At 42.3% G+C, this 25,752-nt stretch overlaps 1 protein-coding gene across 1 annotated transcript; it reads right to left on the bottom strand.

Annotated features, from left to right (window-relative positions):
* Positions 1–10,215: 10,215 nt before the first annotated feature.
* On the bottom strand, positions 10,216–25,752 carry LOC308299766 (histone-lysine N-methyltransferase EHMT1-like; the record flags this gene model as incomplete). Its single annotated transcript, XM_080743554.1, has 17 exons — positions 10,216–10,405; positions 11,541–11,716; positions 13,435–13,516; positions 14,926–15,012; positions 15,136–15,251; positions 16,886–16,966; positions 17,233–17,377; positions 18,140–18,310; positions 19,060–19,214; positions 19,884–19,988; positions 21,906–22,004; positions 22,582–22,704; positions 23,731–23,837; positions 23,943–24,025; positions 24,208–24,339; positions 24,687–24,768; positions 25,713–25,752. 17 exons carry the CDS (start codon positions 25,750–25,752, stop codon positions 10,216–10,218), a joined length of 1,974 nt encoding a protein of 657 aa, XP_080599680.1.

Genomic DNA, 25,752 nt, shown 5'->3' with positions numbered 1-25,752 from the left:
ATGTGGATGTGCGTGCATCTCCTTAGACCAGGGATGGGCAACTTTGATGATGGAGAGGGCCAGTGCCACTATATTTCCACCTTCACTCCAGAGGGCCACATTGCATATTGTTACGTCCTACTTTGTCATTCTAGTATCTCATACAAAAGAAGCAAAAATAGCAGATCTAAGCTCAAAACGCATCGCAGCTTGTAGATCGGCTATTTTTGCTTCTTTTGAATTGGAATCCTGAATTATTTTTTGTTGTTTTTGAATATGAATCCTGAAATGTAACATTTTATTCTAATTTCAAATGCATTTAGTTATATAGTCATGTTAACTTTATGAACCTAAATACAAATACATTGGACATAAAAAAAAAAATACATTTTAATACTACTATACAAGTCATTAAAGGAGTAGTTCACCCCCCAAATGACTTTTTTTCTATTGATTAGTCATGCCATGGAGACTAGAGTTCAATAATATTTTTTGGTTTTGTCGCATTCCTAAGACAAAAATGTGATAACAATACATTTACCCCCATTCGTTCCGGATGGTGACCCGTTTCGAAACGGGTCACCATCCGGAATCAATGGGGGTAAATTTACTCGAATCAAATTTTTGTCTTAGGAATGTGACAAAAACCAAAAAATATTATTGAACTCTAGTCTCCATGGCGTGACTAATCAATAGAAAAAAGGTCATTTTGGGGGTGAACTACTCCTTTAAGCTACTAAAATTGACTGACGGAATTAAAGCAGGTCATGTTTGGAATTGTAACAGCTGAAATCAGTAATATATCAATATTTCAGTATTAACCTGCGGGCCGCATTAAGTGAAGGTGGGGGCCGCATGTGGCCCCCGGGCCACCAGTTGCCCATGTATGCCTTAGACTCTAGCCAAACTATTCAAATCTATTCCTTAAGTTGTGTTCTGTTTAATCGGCAACAAACTAGCAGTTTAGGAACATTGAGAAGACCACACCACACCACACTGATTTTCTGTGCAAACAAACAAGAAACACAAGGCTAATGTAATTATTGAAGTTGTCCAATACTATGCTGTACTTGTCATTTAGATTGATTGATTGATGACTTTGTTAGAGGTTTGCATAGGAAAAGGTACATGACAGTACAGTTCACTGGTACAAGCTCAACCAAAATGATTAACACCACAAGAAAGCATTTGGCTTGTTTCAGTTGGGGTCCTTAATAGTATAGTATGTTGTTTGTTTAGGCAGATGCTAGGCCTGATGTTTACCTGGTATTCTACTGTACTTTATAGCATGTATTGATTTTCTTGCCACCTTATTTATTTGACCATTTACCCTATTGTTTGTTCATACCATTTAGAGTACTCTGATCTTGCACATATAAGTCCCTCTGGATAAAGTGTCTGTATGCTTCATTTGTGCCATCTAATTATATTAGTAAATCAATGGAACAGGGCTTTGAGAAGGAATGACTGTACTGTACATCAATACTGTCCTTCATGCTACTTTAAACTGACACTCTGTCAGAGTTAAGACACGTGAGAGCAGAGGACAGGACAGAACCACAATAGTGCCGTGTCAGGTTATGTAGTGTGTGAAGCAGCAGTTGTTCTCAAACATATTCATGTCCAAATTGATGTAGGCTATATGCATTTGGCCACAGACCCCCTTTTGAAACGATTCTGTGCCAGGGATCCCCGTAAGACAGGGGTCTTCAACGTTTTCAGGCCATGGACCCCTTAGTTGAGAGAGAGAGATGAAGCAGGGACCCCCACAACCTTTTCATAGATTCCATATAGTTTCATCGTTTGACAGCACAATCATCAGTGTATTTTGGATTCATGTCAAGTTGTGTTTTCAGATATTTAACCACTTGAGCCGTCATTACCTAATAAACTTTACCTTTCACTCTGTACTTGGTCTGCTCTTTTCCCCCTCTACAACAAACCTCTTTGCCAAAAATAGCCGATCTACAAGCTCACAACGCCTCGCAGATCTGCTATTGTTGTAAGATGTGTCAAGTTTGTCAAACTAATTTCAAAATAACAGATCTGTAAGCTCATGATGCACTGCATCGCGACATGTTATGAGCTCGCAGATTGGCTATTTCCCCCCTCATTGCTGGGAAACCGCTAGATATTTGACAAACTGATTCTGGTCTAATGAGGTTTTACATGACAAAATTTCATACTGACTGCCTTCATTGCCAGGCAACGTAATAAATGGACAGGAAACCATGCATATAGGACAATGTCTGTACTATCAGCTCTGGATGGACATTAGTATAATAAACTGGATATTACAACAAATAATACCGTCATAATTTGACTAGAGTAAATACAAAAAAGGTAAAGGAAAGGAATACATGAAAAAGCAACAGAAAATGTTTCAGTGGATTGTTGAGAACGATTTGTGGCATGACCCAGTGTCATTCATTATGCAGCCTTAGTGAACTGTGGCCAGCAGTGATGACAAAGCAAGCATCTCCCCTGCACGCATGCACCATTCACACACACACACACACACACACACACACACACACACACACACACACACACACACACACACACACACACACACACACACACACACACACACACACACACACACACACACACACACACACACACACACACACACACACACACACACACACAGCATGTGATTAATTTGGAAGTAGGCCTATAATACCCATAACATTTTGTCCACCATCCATTGTGCACACTATCCCTTTATCATTGCCTTGCCTTCTATCATATATGCAGGGCCACAAATTGTCACGCCAGCCTAAATGTGAGGTTTGGATGTTAATGTAGCGCTAATCTTTTAGGACAGGCGTGGTTGGCTCCCATCATTATGCTATAAATGCTTCTGCCAGGATTGTGGAAGAGATAGGCTGGCTTGGGAGACCGATGTAGAGTTAATGTGCGTTGTTGTTGTGACCAGGGGCGTCACACCAAATTCTGGGCCCTGAGTACAAGGATTCACTGCAGGCCCCCCATGAATGTTAACTATTGAAAAAAAGCAGATCTGCAAATAGCAGATCTTGTAGATCTGCTATTTTTGAATGTTTCTGTCAGTGGTGCTCAAACGTTTTCATGTCAAGGACCCCCAAGATGATATGTATTTGGCCACGGACCCACATCTCAAAATATGTCGTTCCAGGGACCCCCCCAGAAGCAAGATTTGAGTTACAAATGTTCGCTTTAAAAGTACATATATTCAAAGATTTTGCACACATTTTCACGACTTTTCCAAAATAGTAGATCTACAAGCTCGCAGTGCGGCACTCGGTGCCGCGCTGTGAGCTTGTATATCTGCTATTTTTCAATAGTTAAAGCATTCAATAATAAAGGCCCCTCCACCTTGGGCCCTAGTAACTCAGTCCAAACCTTGTGACGCCCCTGGTTGTGACAGAATAATGATGGCAATGTAGGCCAGTGGTTGACTTCTCACTCAGAGTGGTGTCCAGGTACCCTCCCTCGGGGCTCCTTGAGGGGTTCCCCAGGGTGTCCCTCCCCCAGCTAAAGGAGACCGTTTAACCACAGCCTTGAGCCTTGAGCTATATTTCAAAAATAGTTAAAACAGCTACAAGCTTACAATGCATAGTGATGGAATGCTTTTTTATGTGCCTCCATCAGGCCCAAAACATGGTCGCAAGAGTGAAAGTATTTAGTATTTAGTATAATTTTCACCTGCTAGAAAGTAGTCCAAAAAGAGAATGTAGGCTTGTGTATAGGAATGACTCACTGGGTGCCCACTAGACACTTCTGTTCTAAATCTAATCTAGAAAAAACTAAGATATGAGTTGAGGGTCCCTGCCATGGCAACAGATTAACATCTACAGTAGTACAGTATGCCTTTGTCCAGATGCACAAGGATCCATCTAGTGGCTGTCCAGGTGTACTGCAATTAAATGTATGTTTAAAAAGTTTAAAGCGATGATGACGACGTGGATAAATAAGGGCTTCTGTAATCGGTACCAGAGCAGTATAATCAGAGAGTGGTGTCACCGAGGGGTCCGAAAATGAACTCGTTACGTCACCCATTTCAGCTCTAAAGTGATGCAGCGTCGCGAATATCGGCATTTTTAGGTAAATATACAACATTAGAACGGTTTTAAAGTATTTTACAGTGACAACTAAAGTCTCTGTAATATCTACTTGGTAGACTACTATTGCCAAAAAACGATGTAAAATAACATGGTTAATAAAATTCGAATAAGATATCAGGAAATAACCTGTGATATTTTTTCTTTCATTTGTCTGAATCGATTATTTTTATAAAGGTCAAAGTCGTTAGGAAATGTTTTGAGCTGCTGCTCTCATTCATTTAGCAGACTTCCGGTTAGATATTTGTCACTATAGAAGCTCCTCCCGAGCCGCCATTGGACTCGCCCCATGAAGTGAACGTAGTTGGCCTAACTCTCCATTCTAGGGCTCTGATCGGTACTAACTGACATTCTGACCACTCCCGTAGCACACGCTGTCCACAGCTATTTGCTGCAAACGCCCACCTATCAAAACATTATTAAAGTGACACTAGTGGTGGTTAACTAGCCTCGTAAACCACAGAAGATTGGAGGAGTCAGTTTACTAGGCTAGTGGTTAACACCCAAAAGCAGTTTGTAAACACAAACGGCGAGTCCACAACCAAAATAATATATGAAATTATTAGGAGTAGACTAAACTAGAAATGTAAATGTGTTTACCAGTACATGTCTCCCATGGCCATATGCCCTTGTGTGAAAGTTGGGCATCACTTCACTTCCTGTTGACAGCTGGTAGCTGCTGCGAGCCTGTGACACCTGAATCTCTGCATGGTGATTACATGGTGCTTGTTAAGTGATTTGAATCAGCTGTGTGGAGCCAGTGGAGGAAGTGAAGCCCACAACACGCACCCGGCCTTTTCCCCAGTAAGCTTGTTGGAACTTGGGAAACTTATGGATACACAAATAGGCTATCCACAAGTTTCCGCGGGAGTTTACTGGAGACTATCGGGACCAAACTTCCGGGTTTAACAGCAGACATACAAGCTCACGTCGCGTCGCAGATGCAACCCGTTGTGAGCTTGTAAATCGGCGCCGGAAGCTCGGTGCAGACGTCTGCGCAATGCACTATGGGGCGTTGGAAACTCGTGGATAGGGTGTGCCAAATGTAGTTCTAAGAGCGGCCATTTCTTGGGTAAACACAGCCTTACACAGGTGTTCTGATTAGACTATAGCATTAGTTCTATGCAATCAAACAATTGAAACACCTGTGTTTTGACCCAAGAAATGGCCGCTAAGGACTACAATGACGTAGCCGCTGGCACACACTATATGGACTGTAGCCATATTGGAGAGAAGTTGGGTCTCTTCTCACTTCCTTCACATCTGTTACCAATGATAGTAATGAAGGCTCTGTTCCATTCTGGTCAAACAGAGATATTGTGCATGTTGGCTCACTGGGAACACTCTGCTACACCGGTGGATCTCAAAGTGTGGTCCAGGGACCCTCATGGTTCCTTGGGGGTTCCAAATGACACCTTTAAAAAGGTGTGTAACTCTGAAGCCTCTATCAGAGTCCAGGGTGAAGAGCTATTCACTTCACTACGGTGTAGTTTTCTAGCTATCACCTAAAAATATATAACAAAGCCTAGGTGATAGCTAGGAAACTACAACGAGGTGAATAGCTCTTCACCCTGGACTCTGTTAGAGCCTTGAGAGTGTACAAATGGAACCAAATGGATCGTACGGGTCCATTTGGTTCCATGTGTCCACTCAGAGTTAAGGGGGTCCTTGAAATTAAAGGTTTGAGAACCACTGTGCTACATGGAACAGAGCCTTCATTAGTATCATTGGTAACACCTTTGTAGGGAGAAGAGACCCAACTTCTCTCCAATATGGCTGCTGTGCATATAGCCTATTGAAACAAACTACAAATTAAGACAATACCGCCTAGCCTACCTGTTTGACCATGATGTCCGGTTGACGTCATCATGTCTCTCGATGATGTGACACACTCCACCTGTGCTGGAGGAGGACCTGGGGACCACCTCGTCCAGCTCTTGGACAGAGTCGTAGTGCATGGTGTCCGTGTCTCCTCCTCCTGTCACCTCGGTGTCACCGCAGCGCTCCGTGTCTCCCACACCCACCGCCCCTCTTCTGTTGAGTCCCCCGCTGGGTGACTGGGCCCAGGTGTCATAATCAGAGCCCACGGTCAGCATCCTCCACGAATTGAACGTGGCCGAGCGCACAGCTGTTGTAGTTTTGGAAAGTATCAGAATAATGTTGCTGTTATTGTTTGTTTGTTTAGGCCTGTATGTGCATTTGCCATTGCCATTTTTGATACTTTAGTGTGACACTATAGCAGGGTTCCCCAATTAGTTTTCCCCAAGGGCCGAATTATGTCTAGGGTACCAAGCCGAGGGCCACAACATTGCAGGGGGCGACGGTGGCGTTCCCACTACTCCAGCGACAGTTCAGATATCGTTGTTGTCGGGTGAAAATCTTGTACGTCCAAAACCGTTTGTTTTGCATTTATCATTTTAAAAATGATTTAAACTAGTGAAAACAGCCGATCTACAAGCACAGTGCTTGTAGAGCTGCTGTTTTCACTACTTTTGTGCGATGGCCTTGTATGATGAAGCAGGGCTTTACTTTGCGAAAGAACATACAAATTTGGAGATACAAGGTTTCCACCAGACAACAACGATATACTAGTGTTGTTGCTGCTCTTATACCACCACCATTATTACTGGGGTTGGTGGGGGCCAGACAGTAACCCCCCGCGGGCCGCCTATTGGGGAACCCTGCAACATAGTATAAACTTGTATAGGGCATTAATGTACTGAAAAAAAGTTATAATTTGGAGCCAACAGCAATAAGTAGACATGAAAATTACCCAGAAATGTGTTAAACTCTGTCACTGTTAACAGAATTGTGTGGTTCAAGTGGTTAAATGTGACGGAGGGCTATAATTCTACAGGGGGAATACTATGCATCATATGTATGTTACATGTCTGCTAGAAAATACATTCAGCTGACAAAATAAAGCAATTGCTTAATGGACCAGCATTCCAGTGGGTCACTGTCAAAATGACCCATGTGTACATAATAGCCTAAGCACAGGGCTAAACTTTGGCCCTGCACTGTGACCTTAGCTTGACCTTTGGTTGGTTTGAGAAAAACAAATCAATGGGACAAATCAATACACCTACGCCTCTAGATCTTGTATTTCATTTTTCTTGTTGAGATCCTTCAGATGTGTGGAAAAAAATAAAAAATAAACATTGAGTCATAAAAATAAAAAATACACCTGCTCCATTGGGTACAGGAGCACCTACCAGCCAAAAATTATAGAAGCACATCTGGATACTGAATACAGAAGGCCTGTAAGCATAGCTGACAGACCAAGTTCTCAAATGGGATCAGATTGAATCAGATGGACAAGATCAGCTTCTAAGAAGCACAAATGACTGCAAACCTACCGTAAACCACCGTTGACCTCCTCTCATCCCATCGGGAGATCTTACGGACCTTTCGTGTCATGACTCTTTGTTGCTGTAAATCCAATGCAACGTTAATATATTACTAATACAAGTACAGAACTATGTGAAGCTTACACAATGCTGTGCCTGCTTGCAAGGAGGTGCCCTGTGAGGACGCAGGGAATGGGACGCAAAAACAGGTCTTAGTTTTCCCCCCCTTGGAATGCGGAAAGGCCGTTTCCTGCCCTGCCAGTTAAGAACCTTGTTATCAGACCAAACGTCTACGAGGAGAAATTTCTCTGATTCAATTATCAACTCTGCTTTCCCTGTACGCCCCGGTAATCAGGAAGGGAGCAATCAGCGTTTAGTTTATGAGATGTAAGAGGCCTGCAGATGCACAATCAGAGGCACTTCCTGATTTTTACTTGTTGGTCCTTCTGGGGATATTTTGGACCCAAACCAGTGGTGGAAAAAGTACTCAAATGTTTTACTTTTGCAAAATAGAAATACTCTGTTACAAGTAAAAGTCCGGAATGCAAAATATGCTTGAGTATCAAAAAGTGTACTTCTTTACTGTTCACACTGGACATTTTGTTATAGAGGCGGTGCCATAGTTTTGTACTTTTTCTGTTTTTCATGTGTCTAATGAGGTTGACAGTACTTCATTAGACCCCTGGTGTGGTTGTTATGAGCAATTATGTATTCCCTTTGTATTTGACATTTCTTCCTGGAGGCTGACACCTAATCATCTCCTCCCCTTTTACCATTCACCCAACACTGTGGGTGTGGCTAACTTCAGCTGGGTCACCACCCACCATGACAACCAGGCATACTTAATGAACTGTTGGGTGTGGCCACATAAAAAAAACACATTTTAACTCTTTCCGTACACTTTTTTGGAGAAAAAAAAATCTTCCTCCTATAATCATAATACCTGATAATCATGTTTTAGTGTGGGGGGGGTGTCATGGCACTGCATCTTTATCATACAATCTACTGAAAATGCTGATTCCTGGTGGGCCTGCAAGTAGTTGCATGTGAGGATTGTGCCTCAAAAGCATTTTCTGAAGACACATGAAAAGGGAATCTTTTGCCAAGTTTCCTTTTCTTTTTGACTGGAATACCCCAGTTGGGCTCTATACTATACCCCCTCCTTTTTCCACCCTTATGCCCCCTCAAATAGCGACTTGCAACACATTGGGAGCTTGTAGATTGACTATTGTTACTGAATCTTCACTCCGGAAGAGAGGGTTAATATAGGGATGTTTTGTCAATTTGTTCTCTTCACTACAAAAAGAAGGCATTTGAGATGATTCTATAAATTCTATAAATAAAGTTGAGCCAATTAAATAAATGAAGCCTTTACAACACATGGCACTGGCTGACCATAGTAATTGACTAATAACTTAGAAAAAGTCATATGTTGTGTTAAAAGGACAAATCTGTGCCTTGTGTAATTATCAAAACATGTAAGTATCAAACTTATCATACAGTCTCTACTTTACCCAGTATTTACCCATTTAGGCCTAGAATTATTGAATGCTTTAGCAATTGAAAAATAGCAGATATACAAGCTCACAACGCGGCACCGAGTGCCGCGCTGCGAGCTCGTAGATCTGCTATTTTTGAAAAATCGTGAAAATTCTAATTTTGACCCGATTCTATAAGTGTCTTTTGAATCCTTCTAAGATTTTTTGAAAAACCTATGTTTCAATGTCAGCAATCTGGCTAGCTATCGTCAAAGAAAAGGTCCTTTTCACATAACTGGAGCTCAGTTAATCTGTTCTTGAGAGACTACTAGTGGTTCTCAAACCTTTTCATGTCAAGGACCCCCAAAATGATATGTATTTGGCCACGGACCCCCATCTCAAAAATATTTAGTTCCAGGGACCACCCAGAAGCAAAATTTGAGTTGCAAACGTTCGCTTTGAAAATACATATATCCAAAGATTTGCACACATTTTCACGACTTTAAAAAAGAAATGCAGATCTACAAGCTCGCAGCGCAGCACTGTGAGCTTGTATATCTGCTATTTTTCACTTGTTAAAGCATTCAATAATTCTAGGCCTAAATGGGTTAAGTTGGTCTAACAAGAAGCAGGGATAAAACAGATCCCCACTGGCCATAAAAAAAATGAATGACAAAATGGAGGATGTCAGAAGGAGAGGAATGGATCCAACCCTGGTAGTAGTGTAACCTTTGTGGAGTGACACATTACATGACACTTTGTGACTGAAGCATTGAATTAGTTATGGCACAGCTGCAGGAATATTTCAGTGCCGGGTCCCCCAGCCCATGTCTGTCAGTCAGAAATGCACTGTTGCTCAGATCACACAGGGTCAAGTGGACTGCAGTGGCTGCAGTTCCTTTGGTCATGTTGTGCTAGCTAGACCAAACCAGGGTTAAAATGCAACCAATCAAATGGATATTTCACTGTCCAGAAATATGTAACAGAAATAATTTAATGTGTTATAACATTTATTCAAATGTATGTCTTCAAGAATTTGCAAGAGTTGCTTCTTTACTAACAACATTGAACACAAGATTATGGAACAAAATAGGCTAAATATCTATCTACAGATAACTACTGTAATAAAACTGGACATACAGTCAAAACATGAACTTAAACTTTCTAATATTTTACAAATGTTTCACTCGAGTAATACAAAATGAAATCAGTCAGCACCATTTTCTCATTTTCATTCTTATTTTAATTTGAAACAAAATCACTTTAAATTTGTTATATTTTCGGCAAAGTATAACTTCAGCTTTAGGAGGGGATAGAAGCAGTTGTAGAAGAGCTGGTGTCAGGCAGAGTGCTGCTCTGCTGCTGGTCCTCTGGGGTGCTGTCTGCCTGGAGCTGGGTCATGGCCGACGCTGAATACTTGCACTTTGGGGAGCCGCATTCACACCTGAAATATTTGCCTTTTGCCTCCCAGTATTCGTCACCATAGTCAAATCTGACAAAGCATAATGTGAAGAATTATATTAGTAAAGTAAAGTTTACCTTTGATTAGGGCTATGGGCAAATTAAAAAAATCACAATATTGTTTGCCAAATACCTTGATATCGATATTGTGACGATAATATTCTCATAATACATCATCTCATAATGCATTATAATGCACTTATAATGCTTCATATAACACTCATTATAAATGTCTATAAGTATGCATAACAACTTGCAACAAAGACACTTTAGAACTAAGTTAAGGTAGTTATAATGTGCTATTCCACTGCAATAATTCATTATGACCACTTTTAATAAGGCATAAACGTTGTTACAACTAAGATGTAATCCTGGGCGCTCTGCCAACCTGGCGAGAGCCCCGAACTGAGCTCATGCTTCCTTCAATGCATGAGCACTGGTGTGAGCAGGGCGCTTCTTATTACCCGACAGGGGGAGTTTCCCCCGGTAGAACGAAGCCTGTGGAAGGAACATGTTATTCCAACCAGTTCCTTTCCCCTCCATCAGGCGCCCCGTCAGTTTTTGTGAGGGTACCTACCCCAGGGTACACGGGAAGAACATGCAAACTCCACACAGAAAGGCCCTTTCGCCGGGGGCACGGTGGCGCAGTGGTTAGCGTTTCGCCTCACAGCTAGAATGTCCTGGGTTCGATTCCCGCCGGGGGACGCTGTGGGCGCTGGTGGCGTGTTCCTCCTCTGCATCATCAGCGCCCACACCCTAGGTGGGGTTGGCGATAGGGCCTTTCTGTGTGGAGTTTTCATGTTCTCCCCGTGTCTCCTAGGGTTGATACCCTCACAAAAACATGCACGTAATCCTGGTCTCAATAATGCCTCCCCCTGGCCAGCCGGGGCGCCTGATGGAGGGGAAAGGAACTGGTTGGAATAACGTGTTCCTTCCACGCGCTACGTCCAAACCAGGGAAATCTCCACTGTCAGGTGAAAAGAAGCAACTTGGACTCCTCATGTATAGAAGGAAGCATGAGGTCAGTCCATTGTCTCCCCAGGCGCGGCAGAGGGAGAGCAGAGCCCAGGATTACGAGAAAAAATGCGTTACAAAATTGTGGGATAAAAATTATATATATTAAAAAAAAAAAGAAAGGCCCTTTCGCCAACAAACAACAAACGTACCCAAGCTCCTCGCCAGCCTTAATGTCTGTGCAGGTAAACAAAGCAATGTGTGGGAAGCGCAGGTCCTGGTGAGTTGTGAACACTCGACAAGGAAACAAGTTGGGCTCGCACATGTGGTTAACGAACCGGCAGACGTTGCCATAGAAACGGGGGTCAATGCAGTACGAGTCTTCCAGCTGAGAGGGGAGACAAGATGAAGGCTCAAAATGAAATAAACCATCCATACACAGCGGAGAGCAGAGTTGTACACAATTAATATATCAAATACAACAACACAAAATAAAAATAAGTCTGAATAATTGATGAAAAACCAATGAACTGATTAGAGGTAGGTGATCAAGGTCACTGTGACCTCAAGTCTGTCCCATCATTGTGAAGATGATATCTCATAAATGAGGAACTGATTAGGTGGTAAAAGGTCAAAAGACAAGGTCACTGTGACCTCACAAAACACTTAAAGATGGGGTGCCCCCCCCAAAAAAGAAAAAACAACAACATGATGATCAGGTATTATGATTATACTAGGTGTTTTTATTTCCCAAAACGTGCACAGAAAGAGTTAAAATGATCTTTTTATGTGGCCACACCCACCAGTTCATTAGGTATGCCTGGTTGTCAGGTGGGTGGTGACCACGCTAAAGTTAGCCACACCCACAGTGTTGGGTGTATGGTAAAAGGGGAGGGAATTATTTTATGATGTCATTAAATCAGTGTTTTTCGATCAGGCTTTCAGCATTCAGGAAGAAACCAAAAAATACACAGGGAAGGCACATTTGCACATTATAACCACACCTGGTGGTCTATTAGAGTAATGTTAACTCCATAAACACGTACAAAACAGAAAAAGTACAAAACTATGGCACCACCTCTTATCACAGTCAGTATGAGTCTGGACAAACACCAATGTAAATGCCAAATGATTGGCGGAGGCATACAACCACGATGAGGTATTTCTTGTTATTCTTAATTGTACAAAGTAGATTGTCTATTTCTGATGTGCAACGCAACCATGCAACCAAGTATAAATGAAGCTTTACTCTCACTAGCCCTTACCCGTTCAAAGATATGAGCTCCAAAATGATGTGCAGTGTGTGGGTTATGGGATGTGCACTGTGCACACAGTATATGAGGGATGGAAAGTAACTTTAACTGGTGCTTGCATGATGTACTGTAGGAGCATCAATGTAAGAAACCTGTTTCGTTTAATGGCTACAGAGATACTGCCCCCCCCCCCCAGCCCGCCCGCCCACCCGCCTGCACACACCTGCCTGCCTGCCTGCCTGCCTGCCTGCCTGCCTGCCCGCCCACCCGCCTGCACACACCTGCCTGCCTGCCTGCCTGCCTGCCTGCCTGCCTGCCTGCCTGCCTGCCTGCCTGCCTGCCTGCCTGCCTGCCTGCCTGCCTGCCTGCCTGCCTGCCTGCCTGCCCGCCCGCCCGCCCGCCCGCCCGCCACACACACACACACACACACACACACACACACACACACACACACACACACACACACACACACACACACACACACACACACACACACACACACACACACACACACACACACACAGAGCTGGTTAAACATTTTGCCTCATGCTAGATGCAGAATAGATGTGCCTCAAGCTAGATGCAGAATAGATAGTAGATACACCATAAAAATGCTAATATACAGCATATGATTTGTGAAAGTGACAAACGGGCTTCACAGTTATGTCAGGTGTGTTCATATGCTTATGGTGATGCGATTTCAGATCAATTGCTCCAGCCACTGAGGAGAAACGCTGTGACAGACACTCACTCAGACATTCGCAAAATTATAGTATAGATGGTCCTTTGTGGTGGTGTTTACTGTTTAAATAATTTAAAAACTGATACTACGACCAGTGTTATATTAACCTACCTTGTGATCATCTAAGCTGAGAATGTAGGAAATGTCTTTCCTCGTTCTTGCTTCTGCCTCCGAGATGATCTCCCCCACATACCTATGCAAAGAAATGACACTTATCAACAGGCCTACACAAATGACAACAGGTTGACAGAAAAATGTTAACTGAAACCAGGTTTACTTAGGTGACTTAAAAGTTCTCAGACCAAGAACAATAGTCTGGTTGCCTGTAGCAACCACACTAATAATCTACATTATGGGCTCTATTTTGATTGTCTTAAAGGGGAAGACCATCCATTTTCAATATTGAACTGTGTCATTAATATACCTTAGAGGAGTTGTGTGGAAATACAAAAAAAAAAGTTTGGGGGTTTGTATTGCAAATCACAACTTGATGACATCACACATTGTACTTTACAATACAAACCCCAAAATCAATCCTCCAGTTCTAGGCAACACAGAAGAAGGGGAACTTTTTTTTAATTTCCACACAACTCCTCTAAGGTATATTAATGACATAGTTCAATATTGAAAATGGGTGGTCTTCCCCTTTAAGTACCAGCTCTTATGCCTTAACTTAAAGTCCATACTGTCTCCGACCACCGAACCTTTCATCGGAAAGGGCCAGTTCAACTATATGACGTCACTCGCATCTTACCCCGAATTAGAGTTCGGAAAGCTGCATTTCGGAAAGTCGGAACACTCTGACAAAAAATGTGTTGGTCGGTGACAGTATGGACAGGCATTTAACTCTTTTAATGCTTTGGACATTCCCGTTCGCCACCAATTTTGAACCAAGCGCGCTGCCAATACGGCTCATTCTTTTTACCTTGTCTGATGACTGTAAGCTGATGAGGGGTGACGGGTCGCGCCGTTGTGTACCGTAAAAACATCTCCCGTAACGCTGCTCTCAAAAATCCACTGCACGCAATAATGGAGTCCCAAATCACTTCCTGGCTGTTTTCTGTGGATCTGATCTAGAAAATGCATTTCTATGCTCTGAATGTTTGGCAAGCGGAGCAATTCACATTACTTCTTTGCATAAGGCTGCCCTCTGCCGCCAGTTTGGCTAAAGTACACATATGAGCGTCCATTGTAAAATGAAGTAGTTTGGAAAGAATCAATAGATAATTTTCTATAACATCGCAAAGGTAAGCTGCTTTTTGCTGGCACCAGCCCCAATAAATAAATAATACATCTGGCAGTAGAACTGTTAAGTTAAGGCAAAAGAGCAGCCGGGTACTTAAGACAATCAAAATTCAGCCCTCAGTGTCTATGCAAAGTCAAATAAAACGTGTGTAAGGGAAATGAGAGCGTCAGCTCCGTATCTGTCCTGATTTCCCTCAATTCACCATGGTCATCAGAGAGCAGGGATGCTATAGGGAGGACTGGTGCTGGACGTAACACTGCTCAAACACTGCCCAGGAATCTGTCTCTCAGATTAAACTGTTTTCTGCGATCTGCACTAAGCTTGAATTTAACAATGAATATATATTTGGTACTTACTCGCATACAAAGGTCCTTTGGGGTATGTCTTGCATGGCCCGTACACCCCATCCCTTCTTATAGGTCTTGAAGAGCTGAAGTCTGGTCCTGGAGTATCATTAGCAGTTACATCATTTGAAGGACAACAAACAAGATTTGGAGAGAGAAGAGGAGGTTGAACTTTGGATTCCATAAAATACATGATGCAGTTGAAATGCAACGTTTTAATACCTTATTCCATGTTGTACTACACGGTTCTTACAGTCCTTCTCGCAGGAGCAGGCATGGTTACACTCAAAGATGAATGGGTCGTCTAGGAGGAAGAACTCTGGTAGTATGCGCCCTTCCTGATGGTCCAATAACAACAGAAAAAAAACACATTATAGATTATTGTGCATGTGTGCCCATTTTCACATTGAACTGTGCTGCACACAGCAGCTAGCTTCTGTTTATAGATGTAAAAGAAAACAACTCAGTGTTTCAAAAAATGTCATGGCTATAATTTAGACTAGATTTACTATCATAACCGTCACAGCTTGACCGTATCCGTCCATCCGTCCGGACCGGTAACACCTGACACATCACTGTGAAATCACAGGTGAAATCATTGTGATGTCAGATACTCAGACCAGGGATGTCCATATATGGGCATAAACAGGTGACATCACAGTGATGTCAGATACTCAGAGCAGGCATCTCCATATATGGGCATAAAAGGGAGTCTGTTAGGGATCTCCATATATGGGCATAAAAGGGATCGTATCCCAGATGATGCCCTGTTAGGAAAACCACACTAACAGAATCCATATATGGCTAAGACAGATGGCCAAGACAGACAGATGGTCGCTTTTCGCCCTTAGGCGTCTTACTGGTTATTTAAATGTTATCATACAGTATAAGCCAAGAGTTGTGGATGTTGTGTGTTTGTGCACTTGGTATGCAACAGCACAGAGTTGTTCAATCGTGTCCAAACGTGGCACAATCTGTCATGGGTCAGGCCTTTGACCCGCCTACTTTTGGTACATTCAGTTTTGACAGAAATTATTCAGTTTACAATAATATCAGATTTCTTTTCTAGACCTAACAAAAGTGAGACTCAATTATTTTGAGTTTGCTACCTGTAGCAATGAGTGACTATATGCTTTTGAACTTGTCCTCAAAAGCACTCGTCTTATCATCGGCAAATATTGATCTAGGCCAGGGGTCAGCAACCTTTTTGAAATGAAGTGCCACGTTTTTATTTTCTAGTGTCGGTGTGCCATGTCAACATACGGTACATTTTAATGACAAATATTTTGTCATATTTTGATTGGCAGGACATTGTTATAAGGATCATTAGACCCAGAGCAATAATCCATCTCCCCGACTCCCTCCCCAGTCAGAGTTCAGAGTTTTAATGAATGTAGTACTATCTGCAAGATGTAATTTGCTATAAATTAGCTAACTTCATTTAATTGACCACATTTACATTTTTTAATGACAAATATGTTGACATATTTTGATTGGCAGGACATTGTTATAAGGATCATTAGACCCAGAGCAATAAACCACCTATTTCCCTGACTCCCTCCCCAGTCAGAGTTCAGAGTTTTAATGAATGTAGAATTTTGTGCAAGATGTAATTAGCTATTCATTAGCTAACTTCATTTAATTGACCACATTCAAAAAAAGTTTTGTTTTTAAAATAAAAATCCTCTCTCTCAAACTTCTGCCAGTGTGCCGGCGATCACCCTCCCCTGTGCCAATGTTGGCACCCGTGCCTAAGGTTGCCTACCCCTGATCTAGGCAGTGCTTCTCACACAATTTAAGAGGTATATTTTGTCTTCTGTCTTCTTATTCATACGATTTGTATATTAAGTTAATGTCCTCATATACTGTACTTGCAGGGATCTGATCTCTGCAAAACTGACACTGCACAACATGTTAACATTTTTGATTGGATTATTATTATTATTTCATTTTGTAGAGAATTCAGCCTTACCTTGTCATACCAACATCGTAGACTGACTTGTCCATGTCCACACATGACACTAGCTGAGCAGTTTTCTTCACACACACAGTGCTGTGGGCCAAAGGCAATGCATTTTAATCCTGATTGATGCTCCATCGTATGACAGTGTTGCATACTGAAAATAAAATCTACAAGCTTACAACACATTGTAAGATCGTCTATTATTGTTTGTAACATTGTCTATAACATTGTTGTACGACACAATTAAGCATTAGCACTGATTTAGACTGTCTCTCCGTCTGTAAAATTCACACAAGCGGTGAATTTCCCTTGGACATAATTCTGATGTAATGCCCATGGTGTCCTGCTTGACTCACCTGTAAATGTGTGATGTTCCTATCAATATTCAAGGGGGAAGTCACAAAACACTCAGGGATGTATTTATAGTTGGTTGGATAACTGTCACTGTCCACAGAGTTGACACAGGGAATTGGAACTCTCTCCTGCCCCTGAGCTATGTCTCTATAAAGGAAACAGAAATCGGCAAGGGGGTCATGCAATTTTACCAAGCACTGAAGATATGGGAACTCAGGAAACAGAAATTGGCAAGGGGGTCATGCAATTGGACTGAGGATAGGCCTATGGGAACTCGTCAGTCAAGATACAGTAAGTCTTGATAAAGTAAAGCCTGATTCATACTTAGTCCTATGCAGTGATAACGAAAGATACCTTTGGCAGGGAGGAGTAAAAAGTTGAGAATTAATATTAGCCCAACACTGGCCATCTGAGGGTGTCCCGCATCGAATATATCTGATCTGAAAGCTCACTCCGTGACACACTGTGAGGAATGAGGACACCATCAGAAGCATAAATTATAATAAGCTTTACGCGAAAGCACCAAACAGTTATAGAAAAAGCAGTTTGAAGTGCACCAGTATCTAGCCAGAAGCAGTGCATCGACCACCCTTCTGCAACATGTTTTTATGTTGCAGAAGCGTATCTTATTTTATCTCTCTGTACTGTGGCACTACAATCACGCAAGTCATGTCATCAACATGGATCTGTCCCATTTCCCATATTCCCTCCTGATTGGCTACGACTGCCTTCTAAAGTTTGTTTATGCGACGTGGCGGTTGCTTATCTCCCAATTAGGGAGTCTTACTGGTTATTATTATTAACATCTCTGGTTCGACACCGACAGGAGACCTCGACAGGAGACCTGCCATAGTCTTAAATTAACTTCAAGTCTATAGACACACCCGGATAGTTAAACATAAAACTGACCTGTGAAGGATTCTTTCGGCATTCTTTGGGGACGAGAGGTTTTTGGCTTCTCTTTCCCTCCTGTTAGCTTGCAAGATGGCCCAGACTTTGGAGGTGTGGCTGCAGCAGTCTGGAGGGGTCTCTCCCACGCGATTCTTCAAGTTGACGTCAGAACCTCGAGACAAGAAGAGCCTGGGAAAGAGAAACCCCCTCACTTAAAATTGACCTGTTTACCTGCCATTCTAGATACTTTGAAGCCAATCTGGGAACCCACCGGCAAAAAAAGGAAAAAACATTGCCCTCTGCTGTTTTCTTCCTTTGAATTCGTAATGGAATGTGTTTGACAGGATGTTGGCCCGTTTGGTCCGCCCTAAGCCCTCCACTTCTGCTCCACGTTCCAACATTCCTAACTCTACACTGTATAACGGGAGCTGCCGACAGATTCAGCTGCGGAGCTCTGAGCAATCGATAGGAAAAACAACATAGTAAATGAATATGCTGTATGAGGTTTACCCCCAATGTTGTACCAGTACCAGACATACAGAACACAATCTCTTGCTAAAGGGCACATGGGGGATACATATATAGTATTTATTGTGTGAGTTTGATCCATCACTGGAGGAAAACCATCCTCATCCGCTTATCCGGAGTCGGGTCACAGCTAACAGTTGCAGCTGAGTTCTAGACTCCCCTTTCCCAGGCCTTAGTCACTTCTTACTGGGGGATCCTGAGGCATTCCAAGGCCAGCATGGAGAACCTCCACATCTGACCCTTGGTCTGCCCCATGGCCTACTCCTACTACCCAGGAGGCATCCAAGAAAACTAATGACTAATGAAAACTAATGACCCACACTTCGTGACCATAAGCGAGAGTAGGAACGAACAGTGCATAGTGTCGTGTGCGTGTGTGTGTGTGCGTGTGCGTATGTACGTATACTCACAAGACACACTCCGTCCTGTTCTCGCGTGCAGCGATGTGAAGAGGGGAGTCACCGTGGACGTTGACAGCTTGAAGGTCACAATGTGCATCCAGGAGCAACCGTGCGATGTCAACACTGCCACTGAACGCTGCCCAGTGAAGGCAAATGTTCTCCTCCTGAAGATGGGACAGGACAAGAAAGAATACATTAACCACATGAACCCTAGCATCCTTATTCTGGGCAAAAGTAAGAAACGTACGTGCATTTCAGGTAACTTATAATAAGATTATATAGTGTGCACATTGAAAAACAGATAAAGGATGCTTTATTTTCCTGAACCGATTATTTGTATTTGACTTGCATTTGGTTCAAAATGTATTCCATCAAACTTCCAACCAAAAGTTTGCTTCCCGGTACCTGACGAATCTCCCCGCTGGAATTGCCTGACCATCTTTTTTTTTTAAATAGCCTTGGTGTTGTGACCATATCTACCACTTCCTGACTATGATAGGGTGGGTTAGTGCCATCTCACAAGCATTCGCAAATGGCTGCATTGGGAGAAAAGCTCTGAAAATGCTGTTAATGGTATGTATGATAATTACAACAAATGTGTTAGATTGCACCATTGCACACCCTACTGTAGCTGAATGTCAACTACACATGTGCTATAACCCAGAAACCTCCAGATACTCTGTAAAAGTCCTCATTGTTAATTTAACTCCAAGATAATACAAATGGAACAGGTACATTTGTGCTCCTTCGGGGTTAGAGTAACGCTGTGGGTTTTACTGTGTACGTAAGGCGTGACATCATGTGACGTATCACCTGATCTTCATAATACTCACCTTGTCCCTGATGCTGATGTTGGCCCCTTTAGACAAAAGCAGCTTCACCTGGTCCAGGTGCTTGTATTCTGTAGCCCAGATCATAGCCGTCCAGCCACCGTCATCCTAAATGAGAATCAAGCAGATCAACGTAGACCAATTCTTTGATGACATAACAAGACGGAATTCCTGATAACTGTCTGACAACACAGTGTACCACTAAATCCAAAAAAGTCTATAATTTGTTTGAAGATGAAAGTTATTATGTAGGAGTTTCTCCAAATCCTCCCGTTGAGATTGCCCTTTACCTGTAACACATCTATCTGGCATGGAAGGAATTACATAGAAGTATTAAGAAGTAAATCAAAGGACGGGGTCCAGCAGTGATCACAGTATGAGTCACAGACAGAGCCGTGGAGAAGCAGGACTATCTAACATATAATTTAGCGAATGTCTGTCTGAGTGTCTGAGTGTCTGAGTGTCTGTCTGTCTGTCTGTCACAGCGTTTCTCCTCAGTGGCTGGAGCAATTGATCTGAAATCGCATCACCATTAGCATATGAACACACCTGACACAACTGTGAAGCCCTTTTTTCACTTTCACAAATCGTTTAATTGATATTAATTTATTAGTGAATTAATTTTTCCCATTGACTTATAATGGGAATCGCAAAAACTCACATTCAATATTTTTTTTCTCGCAAACCATAGGGGCTACAGTTACAAAACTCTGAGAGGAGATTTATAATGATATCAAGGATTAAATAAAAAATAACTTTGTCAGTTGGCCTCATGGTGGCGCTATAACAGTCCACTTTACGTTTCGGCCTGTAACTCTTGAACCGTAGGTCGGAAAATTAAAATTATTTTTTCCCTGGATTCCGTGGGTCGAGACGCATCTCCCGATATAGGCCACGCCCATTTGCGCCAGGCTAGATTTTCCGCCATCTTGAATTTTCTCCAAAACACACTTTTTGCTCCTTTTCCTACATATTTTTTTCAAATGTCGCAAAAAGCGGTATACATGATCTATGAACCCATGCAATGAATATACTCAAGGGATATGTCGATAGTCTGTACCGTTCGTTCGTAACGGGCTTCCAAAGTTATTAGCAGGATGGGACCGCAAACAATAGCCGTAAAGCACAAACAAATTGTCGAGTCAACACTGAATTTTAACCAAGGGTCGCGGGTGGCATACTCAACGAATCCCCAAAAGCATTTCCACTCTGCCTCATGGTGGCGCTATAACGGCCTACTTGCCTTGTAACTCTTGAACCGTAGGTCGAAAAATTAAAATTCTTTTTTCCCTGGATTCCTTGGGTCAATACGCATCTCCCCATATAGGCCCCGCCCATTTGCGTCAGGATAGATTTTCCGCCATTTTGAATTTTCTCCAAAACACACTTTTTGCTCCTTTTCCTACATATTTTCTTCAAATGTCACGAAAATGGGTACACATGATCTCTGAACCCATGCAATGAACATAGTCAAGGGATATTTTGATAGTCCATACCGTTCGTTCGTAACGGGCTTCCAAAGTTAGCGGGAGGGGCCCGTTTTGCAAACAATAGCCATAAATCACAAACAAAACGTCGAGTCAACACTGAATTTCTGCCACAGGTTGCGGGTGGCTTACTCAACGAATCCCCAGAAGCATTTCCAATTCCACCCGTAGAGGGCGTCACAAACGCGCAAAACGTAACCGTTTCGTTCCAAAACGCGTTTTTCAGGCAGACCGACCCTCTCAAAAAGAAACACAGACTACTCTGCGGATGGTCTCACGGTCCAAACCGCTGCACACACACACACACACACACACACACACACACACACACACACACACACACACACACACACACATAGCCATTAAACGAAACGGGTATTTCTTACATTGATGCTCCTACATATTATCATGCAAGAACCAGTTAAAGTTACTTTCCATCCCTCATATACCGTGTGCACAGTGCACATCCCATAACCCACACACTGCACATCATTTCGGAGCTCATATCTTTGAACGGGTAAGGACTAGTATTACTAACCTGACAGTCTATGTCTACCAGTCCAGAGAGAAGGTACTCAACAATGTCGTAATGACCAGACTTGGCCGCTAGGTGGAGACATGTGAACCCCTCTACATCCTGAGGGAAAAGAAAACAAGTCACATACTGTAGACCAGTGGTTCACAACCTTTTCAGGCTGCGACCCTCAAAATAATCATGTTTTAACTGGGGACCCCCCACCCTGAAGAGCATTAAGAGTTGAGGCTTTAGATTTTGTATAACACACGGTTCTATTGTGAAATTAGCAGATCTACAGTACATGCTCACAACGCCTCGCATTTCGAGGCGTGGGGAGCATGTACATCTGCTCATTTCACAATTTCTGCCTCTAATATTTGACAATTTGCCCAATGTTTAATTTGTCATTTTGGAGGTTTTAAAAAGTCCTTAAATTGTCACTTTAGAAATGTGCCGATACCCTTTATACACTTAAACTTTATTTTGGAGTGTTTACTGTTGAGAGAGAAAACAATGTTGCACATTAAGTTAATCATCTGGGGACACCCGCAAAATAATTTGGGGACCCCCCTGGAGGTCACGACCCACAGGTTGAGAACCACTGCTGTACACTACTGGGGCTGGCTTGAAACTAAAACTATACCTTTATCGTCAATCGACCATTTTAGCTGTTGGACATTGAAGTTAAAGTCCTTACCCTGTGTCTGGAGCTGGCTCCAGCTCTCAACAGGTAGCGGGCTGTTTCTATGTGGTTGTTCTCACAGGCCTCCATCAGTGGGGTGCGCTGGTCCTCGTCACACATATTCAAGTTAGCACCAGCCTGAATGACCACAAACATGGTTATGTACTGCATAGCAAAGGCAGATGAATGTCATTCATTGCTGTGCTTCTTTTCCAGTTTTCCCCAGACATTTTAGGGGTGTTTCGTAATGAAACATTAGCTTGTTAACGTGACATCTAAGTATTTCTGTATACAAACAGCTATCTACGAGCTATTTTTCTATTGTATTTAAAAAAGAAAACTAAATCTAATACTTTTTTCAATTCTTTAATTTATTTTTTATTAAATTATCTATGAATTGATTAGTTCGAGTAGCTGCCGCACCCCTATTTCTATGTTTCAGTTACTGCTGAGTAAGCGTTTCATGTGTGTGAACAGTGTATGGCCAAATAAAGCACAAGAGCAACTTCACCTGTCTGTGTCGTGTGTTGAGCAGAACCCACATTACCACTCACTTTGTTACATTTAGCCTATTATGATGAAATGCCCAGAACAGGGACGCAGGGGTTCGTATGGTTAAAGTCAAAGCAGAAAGAGTGACATAGATACAGTACACACAGCCTCAGTAGAATAGTTTCACAATCTCTTCACAGCTAAGTTGTTTTTTTGAGAAAAGACAAACTAAATGGTAAATGGTAAATGGTGCATTTATATAGCGCTTTTATCCAAAGCGCTTTACAGAGATTGTGCATTACATTCACCCATTCACACACACATTCATACACCGGTGGCGGAGGAAACCATGCAAGGCACCAACCAGCTCACCGGGAGCAATGTGGGGTTCAGAGTCTTGCCCAAGGACCCTTCAACATTAACTCAGGGGGAGCCCGGATTCGAACTGGGAACCCTTCGTGCTCTAATAACGGTTTATCTACCCCTGAGCTATGCCGCCCCACAACTAACTACATTTAATACTTAAAGGTTATATAAATACTTGAAAAAATGAAGTGAAGTTTATGACATTCAGTACTAGGTGCAGGATACCCTAGCCTACTACTCACTCACACTTACAAGAACACATAGTTGAATACTTGGATCTGGTCTGGAAACACATCAGTGACTTACTTGTACCAGCATGTGGCAGATCTCTTGGTGGCCTGTCTCAGCCGCAGCATGGAGCGGTGTGCGTTTATTCTGGGTCTCCATCTTGAAGTTGGGGTCTATTCCTTCCACTGGAATAAAGAGAGACACATTTCCCATCAAAAGACAAACTAGGCAATGTGTGGAGTGAGACATTTGTAATAGCCAATTGCCACCACCAGAGGGGGTTAACGCACCCAACATCAGCATGACTTTCTTGAGCTCCCCTTGTTTGGCTGAGATGTAAAGCTGCTTGGGATGCAAGCGCAGTTTCTTGGGTCTAATTAGAAACAAAATGAAAATCAACGTATGCAAATCACATGATACTGAGCTGATGTTTTTCTATATTTTAGGGGTGATCTTTTTGTATGTATATTGTTTTCATCTGAGTCTACACAAATAGCTAAAGATGATTGATTGATTGATTGATTGATTGATTGATACTAGAATGATAAGACTTACTTTTCTGTATCAAGGGCCAGAAGAATACTGTCCAGGGTTTCCTTAGGTGGTCCTTGGAGGGTAGCAGGAGCCTCCCCAAACCCAGGCTGTGGTGCCCTGTCGAGCCCCTGTCCAGGCAGAGAGCTGTCTGTTCTGCCACCCACTTCACCACTTACAGATAGATGGATTGTAGGCCTACTTCAAAGACAAAGAGGGGTCATTTACTTCTACAGTAGGCTATATGAGCTGGTAGTAGCCGGCTACACCATACTGAATGTGAAGGAACTTGCTGCAACCGTTAACTTTCAAACAGGCTATATAGGCTAAAATAAAAAGGCTAAAATAGGGCTTAAATGGTTAATCAGTCAAATTGATAAAGTCTATTATAAATAAACTCTATTCGAAATGTTAATTCAAGAAAATAGCTATTCGTGCAGCATGCATGACAACAAAGGTTTCAAGCTGATAACAGGCATAGCAGTGCACCTGCAGCACCCTACCTGCCCTGCAGTGCTCCAGGTGTGGAGGTGGTGCTATCAGCAGTGGTGATGATGGTGGGGACCTCCTTGGCTTTGCTCGTCTCTGCTCCACAGTGGCACAACTTCAAGCACGAGGCGCAAGTATGATGGCAATTAGAAATAGCGAACATTGCTTCAAAGAAAATGCAACCTTCTTGACGTCCTGTATCCATTCATTCATCTTCCATGAAAAAAATGAAATAAAAGTAAGTTTTTAACCTAGTTAGACGATAGACGACACTATTACTGGCATGCGCTTCAGCAAGTCTAGCGCACCAATCGGTTGCTGGAGCGCACCGGCTGTGGGCCGAGTAGGCGCAGTGATACGGGCTTTGAGCAGTGGTGGAAAAAGTAGGCTACTCACATGTTTTACTCGAGTAAAAGTATCAATTCTGCAATATAGAAATAGCATACTGCCCTGCTACTCAGTTTGGCCTACAAGAAGTATAAGTCAGGAATATAAAATCCATAATTTGAACCTGGTGGGAAGTTCAGGTAGGCTATAAATAATGACTGTTAGGGCGGCTACATCAAAGCAAATTTATCCAGGTCTAAAACAATTATAAATCATGTGAATAATTTTGCAAAAGATAAAAAAATAAATGTATTTTTGCCAATTTGGCAGTGTGGCAAAAATGAACCAAATAGGCCTACTCTGGGTTAAGTTGAGCCAATTATCCTATAAATATGAAACACTATTTATATTATTTTATGACCTTTAATTTTGATGAATAGCCTACACTCTTGTAAGAGAAGTTTTCTATATGGTTTTACCAATTGCAAATATGAAAAGGTTCTGAATAACAAACTTGATGTTATTGGTTTTATATTGTTTAAATAATCGTGAAAAATAAAAAAATAAATGAGATTTGCAAAATGGAAATGTGTCATTAAATCATGTTTGATAAGTGATTGTATTATTTCTTAAAATGTAGACTTAAAAACATTGTTATATTATCAAAACATAAAAATCAAAGATATCAGATATAGGGGCGCCCACTGGACTACCAGTCCAGCCGCCGACCATAGCTCTGATGCCTGACAGCAT

The sequence above is a fragment of the Nannobrachium achirus genome (genome assembly GCF_963921795.1).
Source record: "Nannobrachium achirus genome assembly, chromosome: 15".
NCBI classification, from domain to species: Eukaryota; Metazoa; Chordata; class Actinopteri; order Myctophiformes; family Myctophidae; genus Nannobrachium; species Nannobrachium achirus.
This window is presented reverse-complemented; position numbering and strand designations above follow the sequence as displayed.